This window comes from Erinaceus europaeus, chromosome 10 (genome assembly GCF_950295315.1).
Source record: "Erinaceus europaeus chromosome 10, mEriEur2.1, whole genome shotgun sequence".
NCBI classification, from domain to species: domain Eukaryota; kingdom Metazoa; phylum Chordata; class Mammalia; order Eulipotyphla; family Erinaceidae; genus Erinaceus; species Erinaceus europaeus.
The window spans coordinates 14,574,334-14,592,770 of NC_080171.1; the positions used below are offsets into that span (position 1 = coordinate 14,574,334).

General features: G+C 42.8%; 1 protein-coding gene across 6 annotated transcripts in view; it reads right to left on the reverse strand.

Annotated features, from left to right (window-relative positions):
* LOC107522577 (stimulated by retinoic acid gene 6 protein-like) overlaps positions 1-18,437 on the reverse strand; it is a 56,602-nt gene that overhangs the window by 8,952 nt on the left and 29,213 nt on the right. For all 6 annotated transcript variants that reach the window (XM_060199136.1, XM_060199134.1, XM_060199139.1 and 3 more), the window contains 6 exons: positions 16,899-16,969; positions 14,703-14,814; positions 5,625-5,778; positions 4,290-4,365; positions 808-889; positions 444-492 (listed from right to left, as the gene is read on the reverse strand). In XM_060199136.1, the coding sequence (XP_060055119.1) occupies positions 444-492; positions 808-889; positions 4,290-4,365; positions 5,625-5,778; positions 14,703-14,814; positions 16,899-16,969 (544 nt within the window). The remainder of the gene's footprint in view (positions 1-443; positions 493-807; positions 890-4,289; positions 4,366-5,624; positions 5,779-14,702; positions 14,815-16,898; positions 16,970-18,437) is intronic.

The following is an 18,437-nucleotide window of genomic DNA, read 5'->3' on the forward strand; positions in this document are numbered from 1 at the left end:
TGCCGTCAGTCAAGGCCATTCATGGCCCGGGCCCAAGTAGTGTTCCTCTCTGCAGTGTTCCTCACTACCCCAAAGCCCCTGGCATTCTGGTTTAAGCTGTTGCTTTTGCCAGGCCTGCTCTCCCTTTCCTTTCTGCTGCCCTTTTGCTCATCCTGCCAGGGGCAGTTTAAATGTCAACTCCGCCGCCGGCAAGCACCTGCGCTCTTACCCTGGGCGTTTGCGGTCACGGTGCTTCTCTGGCTCACCATGTGCCTGAGCACTTGAGCCCCAGACGACCAGGACTACGGTCCTGAGCTCTCCTCTCTTCTGCAGGTCCCTCGAGAGCAGAAGCTGTGGCTGCTTCTGTATCACCTGCATCACCTCTCTCCTCCTTACCCACAACTGACATGACACTCCTGCAGGTGCGCAGGGAGTATGTGTTTGGCTGAGCAGGATGCACTTACCCCACAGGATATAGGCTATTTGCCAGCCAGAATACCTTGCAATGGCCACCTGAAATTTCACAAAGAGAAGGAAGGAAGCTCGAAGACCTCTCACACATACATGTATCAACTCAGTCTCACTGACAGTTCATCCCTCACCCCAGTCAGCCCCATTGAGCAGGTGTTGTGATTATTTTACAGATAAAGAAACTGAGGGTCCAGTGAGGACAGTGACTTTCCCTGAGTGACTCAGCAGTAGAGCAGGACTCTGGATTCACAGCCTAGAGGTTTTCCCCCCAGCATGCTGCCTCAGTCTGAGAAGCAGGAGAGCAGGTTTTGGCAAATTGCTAAAGCTTATAAAGGAAAGAGACCACTGTGGACTTACCACACTCGCTGATGAGGAAGGGTTATGGAACTTCAACGGGAGAAAGTGTTTGTCTCCTGCCCATAATCTCTTTATGTGCTTTCTAAAGAAAAGGTGGGAAATTAGGACTGTTTCTAAGTAGGGTTCCTTATACACATAGAACTCCACAAATACCGACAGAAGTGACTATGAATGAAATGACAGCCAGCCAGTTGTTTCTGGTTGGCTTTAGAAATCTTCAAGTAACAGTCAACAATATTTATACACCTTTCCCATATTTGGGAGCTACTCTCTTCCCTGATCCAGCTTTCTGGTCCTTTTTCCAGCCATGATATCATCTCCCCAGACAATAACTTGGATCCACCTGCATACCAGATTTCAGGCTCAGGGAACAAAGCAAAACAAAACACTAGTATAGGCACAGGCCCTTTGGAGTATAACTAAAATATGCCTACTAGCTATCTACAAAACGGAGGACACTCCCCCCCACCGCCAACTCTTCATCTGCACTACTCCAGCCTATAGGTTCATGATTACTCAACAACTTGTTTGGCTTTATATGTTAACTCTCTTTTCAGCCAGCAGGTTCCAGATGCTAGCATGATTGATGCCAACCAGACTTCCCTGGACAGACAACCCATGACAACACAATGTGTCATGGAGCTCTGATTCCCCAGAACCCCACCCCACTAGGGAAAGAGAGAGGCAGGCTGGGAATATGAACCGACCTGTCAACGCCATGGTCAGCGGGGAAGCAATTATAGAAGCCAGACCTTCCACCTTCTGCATCCCACAATGACCCTGGGTCCATGCTCCCAGGGGGATAAAGAATAGGGAAACTATTAAGGGAGGGGGTGGGATCTGGAGTTCTGATGGTGGAAATTGTTTGGAGTTGTACCCCTCTTATCCTATGGTTTTGTCAGTGTTTCCTTTTTATAAATAAAAAAAATATAAATAAATAAATAAAAGAAAATACAAAGATTTTTGGAAATAAAAAAAAAGAAAGAAACCTTCAAGTTAATCTCCTTTGTAAATATGATACATAGTTTCCTGGTGAGCAAATGTGATAACTGAGACTGTGAATATGGTTTCTATTTTCCTATTTTTTTTCCTACTATGGGTAAACACTACTAATGTAATACTATTTCAATACAAGTAAAAACAGAAAATCATTTTAAAAGACAGCTCTACCCAATCACAACATAAAGGAAAGCAAAAAAGGGCAGAAGCCTCTCACAATCCGACTGCCCCTGCAAATCAGTGTTTGCCTACACTTCAGTCTCCACCTTGACCTCCTTTTAAAGATCTTTATGCTCACAGCCCACATTCACACTTGTATTCTGCTTCCTTTCCCCCCCCCCCCTAACATTCTGTCTTCAGCATTTTCCAGGCGGTTCTTGCAAGGTGATGGCCACTGGACTGGGGAAAATGTAGTGTAACAACAGAGTATGTAAATGGCCCATTAGTAGTCTGTATGTTTTGATAGGATGAAATGACAATATTTGGGTTGTGTTGGGTTAGATAGAAAAAAAAAAAGGATCAAGTAGGGCACCAAAGTAAAAACCCTGTGGTGAGGAGGAGGGTGGTGGGGGTGGGGGTGGGGGGGTGGGATGGGACACAGTCTTTTGGTGGTGGGAATGGTGTTTATGTACACTCCTAGTAAAGTGTAGTCATATAAATCACTAGTTAATTAATATAAGGGGGAAAATTAATTGTATGTCTCCAAGTTTTTAAAACACAGAGTCTTTTTAATATTAGGCTGTGTATTTGATAAGTGGATTCTCTCAAAAGCCTAGACCAAGTAGATCAGAAGCAACCAGTGGCACAGCTATATACAAGATACTGGGTACTATAGAGCAAACCCTAACAAAAGGACTTTCCAAAGTTAACCCAATTGCCAAATAATGTGATGATAACATTAACTATCCATTGTCTTTTTGAACCCTAAGACAGCAGGAACCTCACATCTCCACTATAGAGCCTATATTTCCCCCAGTCCTGGAACCTTAGGGCCCACTTTCCCGCATGCCTCTCCCAATCCATATCAAATAATATTGCATTTGCTGATCGCAACCTAATCAACGCCAACGATTGCCACCTCAACATGCTTCAGCTCAGACTGTGTCTAGAGACTTCAGATGTGGAATGACAACCCTTCAGCTTCATTACTCGGGTGAGACCTTTCCTTTCATAGCATTCTCTAATTCCATTGCAGGTGGTTCACTTTCTAACAAAGTCCCAAAACCTAGATATAGACCAGGTTCTGTGAAAGAGAGCATATGTTCACACATATCCATAAACTAGTGCAAAATATATACCTGAAAGCAGAAGTACACTACAGTTTGCAGTGAGTACCCCCCAACACTTCCTCTCCACTATTCCAACCTTTGGGTCCATGATTGCTCAACAATTTGTTTGGCTTTGTATGTTAACTCTCTTTTCAGCCACCAGGTTCCAGATGCCATCAGGATGCCGGCCAGGCTTCCCTGGACTGAAGACCCCACCAATGTGTCCTGGAGCTCCGCTTCCCCAGAGACCCACCCTACTAGGGAAAGAGAGAGGCAGACTGGGAGTATGGATCGGCCAGTCAATGCCCATGTTCAGCGGGGAAGCAATTACAGAAGCCAGACCTTCCACCTTCTGCAACCCACAAAGACCCTGGGTCCCTGCTCCCAGAGGGATAGAGAATGGGAAAGCTATCAGGGGAGGGGGTGGGATATAGAGATTGGGTGGTGGGAACTGTGTGGAGTTGTACCCCTCCTACCCTATGGTTTTGTTAATTTATCTTTTCTTAAATAAAAAATAAATTGAAAAAAAAGAAAAATAAGATCTTCCTTTTCATGTTACCTTTTTAATAGCGTCTACTAGAAAATTCAAAATTGTGACAGTAGCATTCATAGTGTTTCTGTTTGGCAGCACTGGAGGTGAGGAATACAGACACACTTACCCCTATGTGTGTACTGCGCAGAAAATATCTGCAAGGGTGCCCAGAGCACACGGAGCAGTGCTTGGCCCTGGGCAACACACTGAACTGTGACTGAAGGGGAAACTTCACTTCCATGAAATCACTTAGTAATAGCAAAATCTACGTAGGTTGGGATGATTCTAAGGAAACCGAAACTACTGGCACATTGTGGCGTCTACAGGTTGCTTCCTCACCCACATCTCACCTAAATTATAGTCCCTGAGTAATTCTGTTGCCTCTTAGCTTCCTTAGTTACAAAGATGAATGTGCCCTGCTGGGTTTGAGATGAAAATCAAAAGAAGATTCCAAGCACAGACATTAGCTTGTAGTTGAAAGCTCAAATCGATGGCTGTGTGGGCTTTTCTCTGTGTTTCCTATGAGTGGATTTGTTATCCCTGGGCTATGTATCTACTCCCGGTTTAGTCTGGCCACTTTCCAATTCTTTGGAAAGTCTGAAGACTTTTCTCACTGAACACACACACACACACACACACACACACACACACACACACACACACCACTCCCAAAGTCTTCTTACCTGTAACAGGCCAAAATGTGGAAAAGATAACTCACACATGTGAGAGAGGCAGGCAAAATGGTCACTACCCAGGCTCCTGAAATTGATAAGGCAACATGAAAGATGTCAGAAGATGAACGGAAAATAGTAGTTTCAAATGCAGAAAAATTCACACCAGAAAAGTCAGGGTAAAATATAGCAAATGTTCTTTGGCCTTTTTATTCTTTTTTTTTTTTCCTTTGCCTCTAAGGTTATTGCTGGGGCTCGGTGCCTGCACCACGAATCCACGGCTGCTGGAAGCCATTTTTTTCCCCCTTTTGTTGCCCTTGCTGTTTTATTGTTGTTGTGGTTATTATTATTGTTGTTGTTATTGATGTCATTGTTGTCAGATAGGACAGAGAGAAATCGAGAGAGGAAGGGGAGACAGAGAGGAGGAGAGAAAGATAGATACCTGCAAACCTGCTTCACCTCTTGTGAAGCGACCCTCCTGTAGGTGGGGAGCTGGGGGCTTGAACCGGGTCCTTGCACTTCGTGCCATGTGCGCTTAACTTGCAGTGCTACCACCCACTCCCTCTATTTTTTAATTATATTTTGCTGATACAGCTTTTATTTTAGTCACACACATTCTTCCCTTGTATCTTTATTTTTTTCTTTTCTTCCCTATATCAGAGCCTCATATACATGAGATTTCACCACTCTGGGCTGGCTTTTTTTTTTTCTGATAGAAAGATATACACCATAGCACTAAAACTTGCCCTCAGTGACATAACACTTCCATGTCATACTGGGGTTTAAATCTGGGCTGCACTCATGGTAAGGCTATTTCATCAGCCTCTCACATGTTGCTGATATACTTATTTCCTAAATAGTCCTCTCATTTAATATTACTATTTGCAACTCACAGTGACTAGTGGGAAGAGAACGCTATGGGTTTAACATATCATAGATGACTTTCATCCTTATAAAACATTAACAGCTGAACTTTTAATTGCCACTTTTGGGTAGTGGTGACCCAACCCCAGGAAAACTGTGTGTTAAAATAACTTGAATCAGAAGGGCTATTCATGTATTCATCTCTCAGCTAATCTGCTTTTATAGTGAGTCTGTGATTGTAGAAAAAGGATGGAGGAACAGTCAGAAAGATGATTAGTGGGTGTGAAGCCATCTCAGTAGATACAAGGAAGGAAAATTTAACACCCAGAGAGGCACACAATGCATTTTTCTCCCAGACCCATCACCTCATGCAGGTAACATCAATCTTAGAAGCAATAATTATGACAGGTGTACACTGACCACCAGACAGAAGTCCCTCTTTTAGTTTCCCACACAGGTGGCAGAGTCAAAGGATGGGTTTACCTTTGGTGACACTTATCAGCTCTTTAACCTGCAGAACAACTGAGGTCAGAGTTCCCGTCTCATTCCGGAAGGCAATATAGCTTTCCAGTTGGTCTTCAAACACATCCAGCTGGTCTCTCACATGCAAGAACATGCAGAACTCAATGACAATGAACTGGGGACACAGAGCAAATGGTTCAAGTGTTGTTAAAATTTCAGAGTCTCTTGCCGGCGGGGTTAGTTTGCTTCACGGCGGGTAACAGAGACGCGGAGACAACGGCTGGGCAGGGAAGCTGTATTTCTTTATTCAGGAACAACGATTCATAAACTAAGACAAACTAATCACCAAACAGAACTCTGCTGTCTCTTTGCGGCGGCACAAACACTCTCTCTTTTTCTCTCAAACTCAGAAGCTCTCGAACTCAGGAACCCTCTCGAACTCTGTCACTCTGCAACTCTGGCGGGTTCCTAGGGGCGGGGCCAAGCGGCCCGCGAAATTAACTGGACTGATCTAATTCTCTTGGCGGGGGAGAACTAGAACCCAATGTAAAGCATACAACAGTTCAAGATCTCACCTGAGTCCAGCTCAGAAGGTGAGCAGCATAAAGACTGCTCTTTGATTCTGAGGTCAAAACTTCTGAGAAGCAAAATTCAACTGAAATAGACTCTGAACACTGGAGCCAGAGATGAATGGGATACTGATGTCTTTGGAGGTGGGAGACTCCTTGAACTCTGTTCCTCACCATATAACATACAGGAGCAGGGCTCCACAGGGATCATGTCATTCTTCAAAGGCTAATTAAATGAGAGTGAAATGAATGCCTACCTTTGAACAAGAGGGACCCTGGGGGCAATTCCAGCCCTGTCTTTCACTGCTCCCCTCCTTGCACCTTGGCAATCCCCAAACTGGGGCAGGTACTGCTTCCCGTGAACACGCTGTGCACACCCTCATCACTCGTCATCGGGCCGTCATGCTCCCCAGCACCGTGCCGCTGCTCTGGAAGTTTCTGCTGCCTTCTTTACTCCACCAGTCTACTCTTGCCTAACTCTTGATAGCAGAACTCAAATGCTACCATCTTTAGGCAGCTTCTCATTTTGGAATAATTCACCTCACCTCCAGAACACGTCCACCTTGGGAATCGGGCAGTAGCGCAGCGGGTTAAGCACATGTGGCACAAAGTGCAAGGATTGGCATAAGGGTCCCGGTTTCAGCCCCTGGCTCCCCACCTGCGCGGGGGGGGGGGGGGGTCGCTTCACAGGCAGTGAAGCAGGTCTGAAGCAGGTGTCTATCTTTCTCTCCTCCTCTCTGTCTCCCCTCCTCTCTCCATTTCTCTCTGTCCTAACAATGATGACATCAATAACAACAACAATAATAACTACAACAACAAAACGAAGGCCATAAAAGGGAATAAATAAATATTAAAAAAAATTTTTTAAAGCCGAACACTTCCACCTTTCTTTTTTCAAATGGCAAATACTTCATGTCATATCTAGTCTCCTTCTCTTAGGTCCTAGGCTTCTTCCAGACCAAGACCGCTGGATTAGTTAGCTCTCCTCTCTCAAACATCTTAGCATAGTGTTTGGTATAGAATAAAAACAAACAAAACAAAGCAAACCAAAACCAGTAAAGACTTAAGAATCTTAATGTCCTCAAACCAATCATCCACTGTTTGGAAGAACTGCAGCCATTTATCCCTTAAAATCATTCTTCTCCTTCTTTTGTACATAAACCTAGATGACATTCCATTGTCTCCCTGGAGTTAGATGCGGTTCCATGATAAGGTTCTTGCTAAAGGAAAAGAGAGGAGTGGGAGGAAGGTGTGGTACTTCCACATGAGCCCGGAATACCTCCCTCTTGTATTACTCCCCATGCACTTTCTCTTTATACTAGCAGGCAGACAGGGAGGAAAGTGTTCTCAGAAGTAATAATGACACTGTTGGAAGAAGCTGAGTGACAGAATCATACATGGAGAAATCCCATATGAGAATACCCACTTTGTGGTTAGAAACACACATTGTTAAGACACTGGAGTTTAGGGATTTATGTAATATATCAGCATAACCTAACACATTCTTTTTTTTTTTTTTTGTCACCAAGGTTATCGCTGGGGGTCAGTGCCTGCACTACAAATCTACTGCTCCTGGTGGCCATTAGTTTTTCTTTATATTTTATTGGATAGGACAGAGAGAAACTGAGAGAGGAGGGGGAGACAGAGAGGGAGAGAGAAAGATAGATTTTGCAGACCTGCTTCACTCTTCCTGCTGCAGGTGGGGAGTGGGGACTTGAACCCGGGTACTCATGGGCCTTTGCACATAGCACTATATGTGCTTAACCAGCTGCGCCACCACCAGGCCCCACACATTCACTTTTTAAAACATAGTCGGGAGTCAGGAGGTAGTGCAGCAGGTTAAGCGCACATGGTGCAAAGTTCAAGGACCTTCAAAGGATCCCGGTTTGAGCACCAGGCTCCCCACCTGCAGGGGAGTCACTTAACAGGCGTTGAAGCAGGTCTGCAGGTGTCTATCTTTCTCTCCCCCTCTCTGTCTTCCCCTCCTCTCTCCATTTCTCTCTGTCCTATCCAACAATGACAACAACAACAAAAACATAGTCAAGGGCTGAGGGACAGCATAATGGCTATGCAAAATGACTTTCATGCCCAAGGGCCCAAAAGTCCCAGGTTCAATCCCCAGACCCACCATAAACCAGAGATGAGCAGTGCTCTGGTCTTTCTCTTTGTATCCATCTCTTTAAAATTAATAACATATTTAAAAAACACAGCCACATGATTAACTAATGTAAGTATCAGCCTAGTCTATTTTAGATGAGCAAAAGACAGTTTGGCTCTGCTATATTTCTTTCTATTTTGATAGATATTTTATCTTTGACAACTTTGATGACAGGAAATTTTTTAATTCTGTGCTAATCAAATACTGAAGTCACAACTGTGCTATTATTTAAGACTTTTTGTTGAGAATGTAAACAAAAGCACAAGGAAATAAAGTCTTAAAGTTTCTGATGGGTACCTGGGGCCCTATTCGAGGAGTCCTGAGATTCCCAAATAGACATGATGGGCCTAGACCTCGGATAAATCCCTCTCTCCATTGTCACTGGTCATCTCCATCAGAAACAACACAACAGACCCCTTTGTGGGCCCCTATAGGACCTTACCCTCCATGTGGATAAACAATGGTAGAGAATGTTCCATCCTCTGAAGGGAGGCTGGACAATATACTCTATGCTACACCTGAGGAAGATGGGTCCTGATATTGGGCAGCTTGGATCATTCTTACTTATGACCACAAAATGTGAGCTCAGATCTAGAGGGATGCAGAGGTCACTTAGGCTCCTTAGTTGCATATGGGCCCCAGATGACATCAAATCAATGGGGTTTAGAGTCAACAATATTTATACCCCTTTCCCATATTAGGAAGCTACTCTCTTCCCTGATCCAGCTTTCTGGTCCTTCTGCCAGCCATGACATCATCTCCCCAGACAATAATTAGGATCTACCTGCATATTAGATTTCAGGCTCAGGCAAAAACAAAAACAAAAAACATAGTATAGCCACAGGCCCTTTGGAATATAACTAAAATATGCCTATAGCTATCTACAAAATGGAGGGGCCCCAACTCTTCATCTGCACTATTCCAGCCTTTAGGTCCATGACTGGTCAACAATTTGTTTGGCTTTGTATGTTAAATCTATTTTCAACCACCAGGTTCCAGGTGCTAGCATGATGCCGACCAGACTTCCCTGGACAGACAACTCCACCAATGTGTACTGGAGCCCCATTTCCCCAGAGCCCTTCCCCACTAGGGAAAGAGAGAGACAGGCTGGGAGTATGGATCGACCTGTCAATGCCCATGTTCAGCGGGGAAGCAATTACAGAAGCCAGACCTTCCACCTTCTGCATCCCACAACGACCCTGGGTCCATACTCCCAGAGGGTTAAAGAATAGGAAAGCTATCAGGAGAGGGGATGAGATACAGAGTTCTGGTGGTGGTAATACAGAGTTCTGGTGGTGGTCGGATGGTGGTGCAGTGGGTTAAGCGCACATGGTGCGAAGCACAAGGACCAGTGTTAGAGATCCCAGTTCGAGCCCCTGGCTCCCCACCTGTGGGTGGGGAGTCGCTTCACAAATGGTGAAACAGGTCTGCAGATGTTTATCTTTCTCTCCCCTCTCTGTCTTCCCCTCTTTTCTCCATTTCTCTCTGTCCTATCCAACAACAATGACATCAATAACAACAATAATAATCACCACAACAATGATAATACAAGGGCAACGAAAGGGGAAAAAGTAGCCTCCAGGAGCAGGGGATTCATGTTGCAGGCACCGAGCCCCAGCAATAACCCTGGAGGCAAATCATTTTTATTTTACTCACTTTTATTTTTAATTCATTGAAATCATCTGTCAGGATCAATTATTTTATATTTAAATTACATCACTTCTGTTCACAGAAGAATTTGCTGGCTATAGATTGTCTAGGTATGATGACTACTACCAACTAATGAACTTGAATCAAGTTTTATGTATCAGATTGTTCTCAAGTATTTTCCTAACAATTTTTTTTTACTCTTTCCCCATGACTCATATAAGTTTAAAATAGCATCCATATGGTAAATTTTAGTGCTGTTAGCTAGAGTTAGCTAGAGTCTCCTTGTGGTACTGCCTATAATTTTTCACACATGTTATTATTAAGACGTGTACACTTCTTATTAATTTATGTTTTAATGTCATTCCTACATATATTTTTTATTTTTATTTGTGATTATAGTGGGTTACAAGATTGTAGGATTAGAGGGTATAGTGCCACACTAAACCCACCATCAATTTACACTCAGTAAATTTTAACCATATGCAGGCTTAAGCATTGTAGATTTAATCTTGTGTGAATTTTTAAAAATTACATACTTAATTTTTGTGGAAAAGTTTCTAATTTCTCACCATAAAATATAATTTTAACTATAATTTTTATTGATATTATATTTATCAGTGGTCTGGGAGATGGCACAGAGGATAAAGTATTAGACTCTTAGGCATGAGGCTCCAAGTTCAATCCCCAGTAGCACATGTACCAGCGTGATGTCTGGTTCTTTCTCTGTCTCCTCCTATCTTTCTCATTAATAAATAAATAAAATCTTAAAAAAACATATATTTATCAAATTAAGCAAGTCCCCCTCTATTTTTAGGTTACTAAAAAAATTAGCATTAATTGCTGTTGAGTTTTGTTAATGGTTTTTACTTCATTGGTATGATTATGTGAATTTTCTTCCTTGGGCTTGGCCATTCTTCACTATAAGAGAGGGCAGGGACTATTTAGTTTGGTGAGTTGTTGCACCAAGTGAAGCTGTAGGCTGAACCTTGCTTTTTAGAAATAGGGGAGAATGGAAATTTTAGAATCTGTTGTGTTTTATCTTCATTCCATTCTACGATGAAAAGAAGCAGATAATGTTATTTGAAGAGTACTAGATAATAAGAAAAAAAGAGGACTAGGTGGCATGACTAAACAATATGTATTTTAAAATATTGTATCAGTCTTGTATATCTGGAATAAATCCCACTTGGTTGTGGTGTATGATTTTGTTTATACCTTGTTGTATTTTATTTGTTAAAATTTTGTTAAGGGTTCTCGCATTTCTGTTCATGACAGATATTTTGCTGTGGTTATCTTTTCTTATAATGTGTTTGTTTGGTTTTAGTCCTAGGGTGTTGCTGGCCTCATAAACGAATTAAGAAATATTCCTTCTGCATCTGTCTTCTGAAAGAGATTGTAGAGAATTAGCACACTCTCTTCCCTAAGTGTTTTGTAAAACTCATGAATGAACCTACCTGAGTAGGGTACTTTCTGTCTTAAATGTCATTATTTACACTGATGCCATTACTTTAATGAAGACCTATAGCTGGGGAGCCAGGTTTGATCTCTCTCATATTACAGTGTGCAAGGACCTGGGTTCAAGTCCCTGGTCCCCACCTGCAGAGAGAAAGCTTCACGAATAGTGAAGTAGGGCTACAGATGTCTCTCTGTCTTTCCCTCACTATCTCCCCCTCCCTTAATTTCTCTCTGTCTCTATCTAATAAAAAATATACTTTTTAAAAGACCTAGAGTTTATTTCTTCTTGTCTGAGTTGTGGAATATTCTATCTTTTTTGGTCCCTTTCACCGGAGTTATCCAATTTGTGGACAAAAGAGTTATTAAAACCATTCACATATATATGAATATATACATTGGATAGAGACAGAAAGAAATTGAGAGGGAACCAGGAGTTAGAGAGGGGGAAAGACATCTGAAGCACTGCTTCACCATTCTTAAAGCTTTCTCCCTGCTGGTGGGGACAGGATGTTTGAACCTGTCTTTATTTTTAAATTTAACTTCAGAATGAAAGAGAACAGCACTCCTCCACTATCCCTGGAACTTCTCCTGGTGCTTGGTGCTCCCATTTGGTGCTGGAGCTTGAGCCCAGGCCCCTAAGCATGGCAAGTCACATGCTCTACCAGGTGAGCCCTGGCCCAGCCCCTCAGATCACTCTTCAAATTTGTAACCATTTTCACTTCTAACCTATGTCCTCTCTCCTTTTCTAGTCTGCTAGAGACCTAGTGACTTTATCAATTCTTCCACTCACCAATTATTGACTTATTGACTGATTTCTTGCTTTCAATGTCATAGGTTTCTGCTTTAAGTTTGTTATATTTAATCTATTTGGGGGGGGGCGGGCTGTAGTGCAGTGGGTTAAGCGCACGTGGCACAAAGTGCAAGGACTGGCTTAAGGATCCCGGTTCGAGCCCCAGCTCCCCACCAGCAGGGGGGTAGCTTCACAAGAGGTGAAGCAGGTCTGCAGATGTCTTTCTCTCCCCCTCTCTGTCTTCCTGCCTTCTCTCGATTTCTCTCTGTCCTATCAAACAACAATGACAACAATAACAACAACAACAATGATAAACAAGGGCAACACAAGGGGAAGAAAATGGCCTCCAGGAGCAGTGGATTCGTGGTGTAGGCACCGAGCCCCAGCAATAGCCCTGGAGGCAAAAAAACAAACAAACAAAAAAACTAGTTTGCATTGCATTTAATATGCTCTTGTTTTTTCTAAAGTGCATCTGGAGATGATTAGTTTTAGATTTGTCTTTTCTAATATATGTGTCAAATGATGTGAGATTCACACTAAACACTGTTTTTGCTGACTCCCACACATTTTTATGTCATTTTCATCTGGGTCAAGTTATTTTTATTCTCTCTTGGAATTTTATCTTTGATTCTTACGTTACATATAAATTGTGGGTCCAATGTGTGTTTGAGCATGGGTGGTTGACCCCCCAGAAGCTCGTCTATCAGACTCCCCTTGGCATACCAGCCTTGTGGTCGAGCGAAATGTGGCCAGAGTATGCGGGGGGAATTCCAACCTTCCTGTCAGCCACGCCGCCACATCACTCCACCCCTCCTCCCTCTGGTGGGCTTCGCCTTCCTTCTATTTCTGCTTCCCCGCTCCTGCATCACCATCCACACTTTCTCATTGCCTTGCTCTCTTTTCCCTTATAAGGAAATATTGGTCTCATCGGTCAGCTTGGCCACTTCCCCTGCACAGCTGCCCCTTTATAAACTTGTAACTGCGTCAATGAAAGGTCCCGTTCTCTGCAGCGGTACCCTAAGGAGGTTTGTGTATTGTCCGCCACCACAGTATGCTAGAAGACCCCTTAGCGAACTCACTCCTGCCTCTGCTAGCCCATGGTTCCCCACTCTCCACCTGTCTCCTGGTGGCCAACAGGCCAGGCAGGGAAATGGGAGCCGGCCGGGCTGGCTCATTCCCCTGAGGAACCCCGACAATAAATGTGTTGTTTTAGGGATGGGTGGTGGTACACCTGGTTGAGTGAAAGTGTTACAATGAGCAAGGACCTAGGTTCAAGACCCCGGTCTCCACCTGCAGGGGGAAAGCTTCACAAGTGGTGAAGCAGTAATGCAGGTGTCTCTCTGTTGCTCTCTGTCTCCCCCCTCCTCTCAATTTCTGGCTGTCTCTATCAAATAAATAAAGATATTAAGAAAATTTGTGGACAAAAGAGTTGTTAATATTATTCACATATATGTGAATATAAATATATTTGCTAGAGAATGAGAGAAATTGAGAGGGGACAGGGGGATAGAGGGGAAGGAAATGTGTTGTTCCATATCCATTACCTGGATGTTTTCCAGTTATTTTCTGTTAAGGGTTTCTAGTTTAATTTCACTGCAGTATGAGAGCAGACAGTGCACAGTTCTATTCTTTTAAATTTGTTAAGATACATTTTATGGTCCAAGATGGAATATATCCTAGTGATATTTTTTAAATGTAATTTGATGCAGCAAAGGTATCTCACTGTTGGTGAAGTAGTTCAAAATGTCCAACCAATTAATGGTGTTACATATATCAGGCTCAACCTGACGCTGTTGACTGGCTATGGAAGAAGGGCAAACGCTAGAAGAAGAAGAAGATCACAGCTCAGGTTTTCTGACTTTAATATTGGCCCCAGGGGGTTCTGTTCCATTCTGTTGTGAATTCTTCTAGCTCTCTTTGTGTCTCTATAGTTCTAGGAAGAGTGTCCTGCTTCACTTGTCTCCTGGGTTGCTTGTTTTTCCAGTTTGTTCAGATTTTTACCTTAGTAGGGGATGGCATCTTAATATTGGCTAGAGAGAGAAATTGAGAGGGAAGAGGAGAGAGAGAGAGACAGAGAGACACCTGCAGCCCTGCTTCACCACTCGTGAAGTTTTCCCCTGCTGGTGGGGCCCAGGGGCTTGAACCTGGGTCCTTGTGCACTGTAATGTGAGCGCTTAACCAGATGCGCCACTGCCTGGCCCCCTTGCAAGTTCTTTACATGTAGAGATCACAAACATCTCCATGAATGATTCAGTTACATGAGCAATATTAGTATTAATATTAATACTCACCATGTGGGTAAAGTGTCCTTGGAGTCAGAATGGTGGGACTAGAGAATTGTACTTTGAACTAATCAGATTCCTCCATTACATTAATTTAATTAGATCCAACTTTGACACAACTTTTTAAAGAACAGCCCTATATTCTAGTCCTACTTCATTTATAAAATAGAAAAGGATTTTCTCCGATTTACTTACAAGATACAGGCAGATGAAAGCTAGCACTGTAGTTCCAATCATTCTGCTTGGGAACTGAAAGCAGGGGTCCCATTCATATATCCTGCTTTGGAACCAAGACTTTTCTCTCTGTCTGTGAAAGAATAAAAACCAGGAATGGAAAAGTTGTGGTTGATAAGCAACTGTGGATGTTTCTGAAAATAACACCATTTTCTCCTCTTCTTTTTAGAATATCAGGGGGAAAAAAAAAAAGAGTACTGTATGTTCCAGAATTTCCTTTCTCCCCTACTCAGAAAAACTGAGACTCACTTCACAATTTCATCTGGTGTAGCAACTTCCCAAACTAAAAGGCTCTGCAATTCCTGATCTCTCTCACAGCAAATAGTAACCAAGACTAAATGCAGGTGAATTAGAAGAAGTGTGACGCTGTTATGCATTCATTCAACCAGGTGTGTCACCACTTGGCCCCTAACTGCAAACTTGTTCTCTCCCCTCCTCTCCTCTCCTCTCCTCTCCTCTCCTCTCCTCTCCTCTCCTCTCCTCTCCTCTCCTCTCCTCTCCTCTCCTCCCCTCCCCTCCCCTCCCCCCTCCCCTCCCCTCTCCCCTCCCCTCCCTTCTCACCTCCCCTCCCCTCCCCTTCTCTTCTCTTCCTTTCTTTTCTTTTTTTAAATATATATATATATACACATATATATGTATATATATTTTCCCTGTTGTTGCCCTTGTTGTTTTATTGTTGTGGTTGTTATTGTTGTTGTTATTGATGTTGTTGTTCAATAGGACAGAGAGAAATAGGAGATAGAGGAGGGGAAGACAAAGGGGGACAGAAAGATAGACACCTGCAGGCCTCCTTCACCACCTGTGAAGCGACACCCCTGAAGGTGGGGAGCCGGGGGCTAGAACCGGGATTCTTACACCAGTCCTTGTGCTTCACACCACGTGCGTTTTTTCTTTTCTTTTCTTTTTTTTTAAGCAGAATACTACTCAATCTTTGGTTTGCAGCAGGTACAGGGACTGAAACCTGGGATCCTCAGACATGAAAGTCATTTTGCATAACCATTATACTACTTCTCCTGGTTGCAGGAAGAAACTCTGTATACAGTTAGGCAATACCAGGGTCCTTGTCAGGGGATATTTGGATATTTTCCCCAGAGTTACTATGGGACTACACCTCAAAGGGATCCCTCTCTTTGTCATCACTGGTCACTTCCATCAGGAATGTCCTCATTAGCCCTTTTGTGGGACCTCTATAGGCCCTTACCCTCACTACAAATTAGCAATACTAAGGACTGCCCCCACTTTCCAAAGGGAGGCTGGGTTATCCTGTTGTGCCATTCACAGAGGACTGGTCCTATAATATGTGCAACCTAGAATTTTCCAAGCTGTGACAATGGACTATAAACTGGGATTGACATGGACCCAGAGTTTATACAGGCTCCTGTGCTAATTAGTAATATACATAAGCCCTGGATCAGGTTAATGTAATAAGAAGTTAATTGTAAAAAAAAAAAAGAAGAAGTGTGACGGGTGGTCCAGGCTGGAGCCCCATCACCTAACTTCACTGGATAATCTTCATGATAGAAACCTCCGGGGCCGGGTGGTGGTGCACCTGGTTAAGTGCACATATTACCATGCACACAGTATTTGATTCTAGGAGAGTAAACAGTCCGATGGAATGCATTTATGAGAGTTTTATTCACTCTACTTGAAAGAAAGTGTCTCTATGTACTAGATTAATCCAGGACAATTCAAGCCTAGATATCCTGGTGGGGGGTGTTCACCTAACCCTGAGGCTACGACAGATAAAGTAGAACTTAGATCTGAAGCTAGTCCTGAAGTTCCTGGAGCCACCTATGTTTGAAACTGGTCACCTTTAGATTTTTAATTATATAAGGCTATCAATTTCCTTTTTCATTTCCTTAACTATGTTTGGTTGAGATTCTGCTATTAGCAAATAAGAGTCCTGGCTAAAGCAGAGTCCTTTTTTAAAAAAAATTTATTTACTTATTACTGGATAATAACAGAAACAAACTGAGAGGGGAAGATGAGACACAGAGAGAGAGAAAGAGAGAGAGAGAGAGAGAGACCTGCAGCTCTGCTTCATAAGTGGTGAAGCTTTCCCCTGAAGGTGGGGACCATGAACTCTCTTGCTGTGTTGGGGCTCATCAGTATTAGTGCAAAACACACAGAAATTGAGCAAATCATACTAGAGCTTACAGGGGAGGGGCCTTCCTCAGAAGCTGTTTGACATGCTTTGCCTGGTGAGCTTCCAGGAAAGGCTTTTCTTCCTGTGAGGAAAGAGAGAAGTCAATGCTTTGGATCCCAAACACTGTAAGGCTTTTTGGTCTCTTTGTGCAACTTTAACAAGAGAGGGCAAGAATTTGGGTAAAACTCACACTTTTTTTTTAATGGGGAATTAATGTTTTATATTCAACATTAAATATAATAGTCTGTACATGCATAACATTTCTCAGTTTTCCATATAATAATACAACCCCCACTAGGTCCTCTGTCATCCTTCTTGGACCTGTATTCTCCCCCCTTAACCACAGACCCACCCCAGAGTCTTTTACTTTGGTGCAATACGCCAATTCCAGTTCAGGTTCTACTTGTGTTTTCTCTTCTGATCTTGTCTTTCAACTTCTGCCTGAGAGTGAGATCATCCCATATTCATCCTTCTATTTCTGACTTATTTCACTCAACATGATTTTTTCAAGGTCCATCCAAGATCAGCTGAAAACAGTGAAGTCACCATTTTTTACAGCTGAGTAGTATTCCATTGTGTATATAGACCACAACTTGCTCAGCCACTCATCTGTTGTTGGACACCTGAGTTGCATCCAAGTTTTGGCTATTACAAATTGTGCTGCTAAGAACATATGTGTTCACAGATCTTTTTGGATGGATGTGTTGGATTCCTTAGGTTATATCCCCAGGAGAGGAATTGCAGGATCATAGGGTAGGTCCATTTCTAGCCTTCTGAGAGTTCTCCAGACTGTTCTCCACAGAGGTTGGACCAATTTACATTCCCACCAGCAGTGTAGGAGGGTTCCTTTGACCCCACAACCTCTCCAGCATTTGCTGCTATTACCTTTTCTGATGATATCCTCACAGGAGTGAAGTGGTATCTCATTGTTGTCTTTATTTGCATTTCTCTGACAATCAGAGACTTGGAGCATTTTTTCATGTTTCTTGGCCTTTTAGTTCTCTTTGTGGTGAATATTTTGTCCATGCCCGCCCCCCAATTTTGGATGGGGTTATTTGTTTTCTTGTTGTTGAGTTTGGCAAGCTCTTTATATATTTTGGTTATTAAACTCTTGTCTGATGTATGGCATGTACACATCTTCTCCCATTGTGTGGGGGGTCTCTTGATTTGGGTAGTGTTTTTTTTTTGCTGTGCAGATGCTTTTTAATTTGATGTAGTCCCATAGGTTTATGCTTGTCTTAGTCTTCTTTGTAATTGGATTCATTTCATTGAAGATGTCTTAAAATTTTATGCAGAAAAGAGTTCTGCCAATATTTTCCTCTAAGTATCTGATAGTTTCTGGTCTAATATCCAAGTTCTTGATCCACATGGAATCTACTTAGAATCTAGTGGTTCAGTTTCATTCTTCTGCATGTTTCAACCCATTTTTTTAAATATTTATTTTATTTATTTATTCCCTTTTGTTGCCCTTGTTGTTTTATTGTTGTAGTTATTATTGTTGTTGTCGTTGTTGGATAGGACAGAGAGAAATGGAGAGAGGAGGGGAAGAC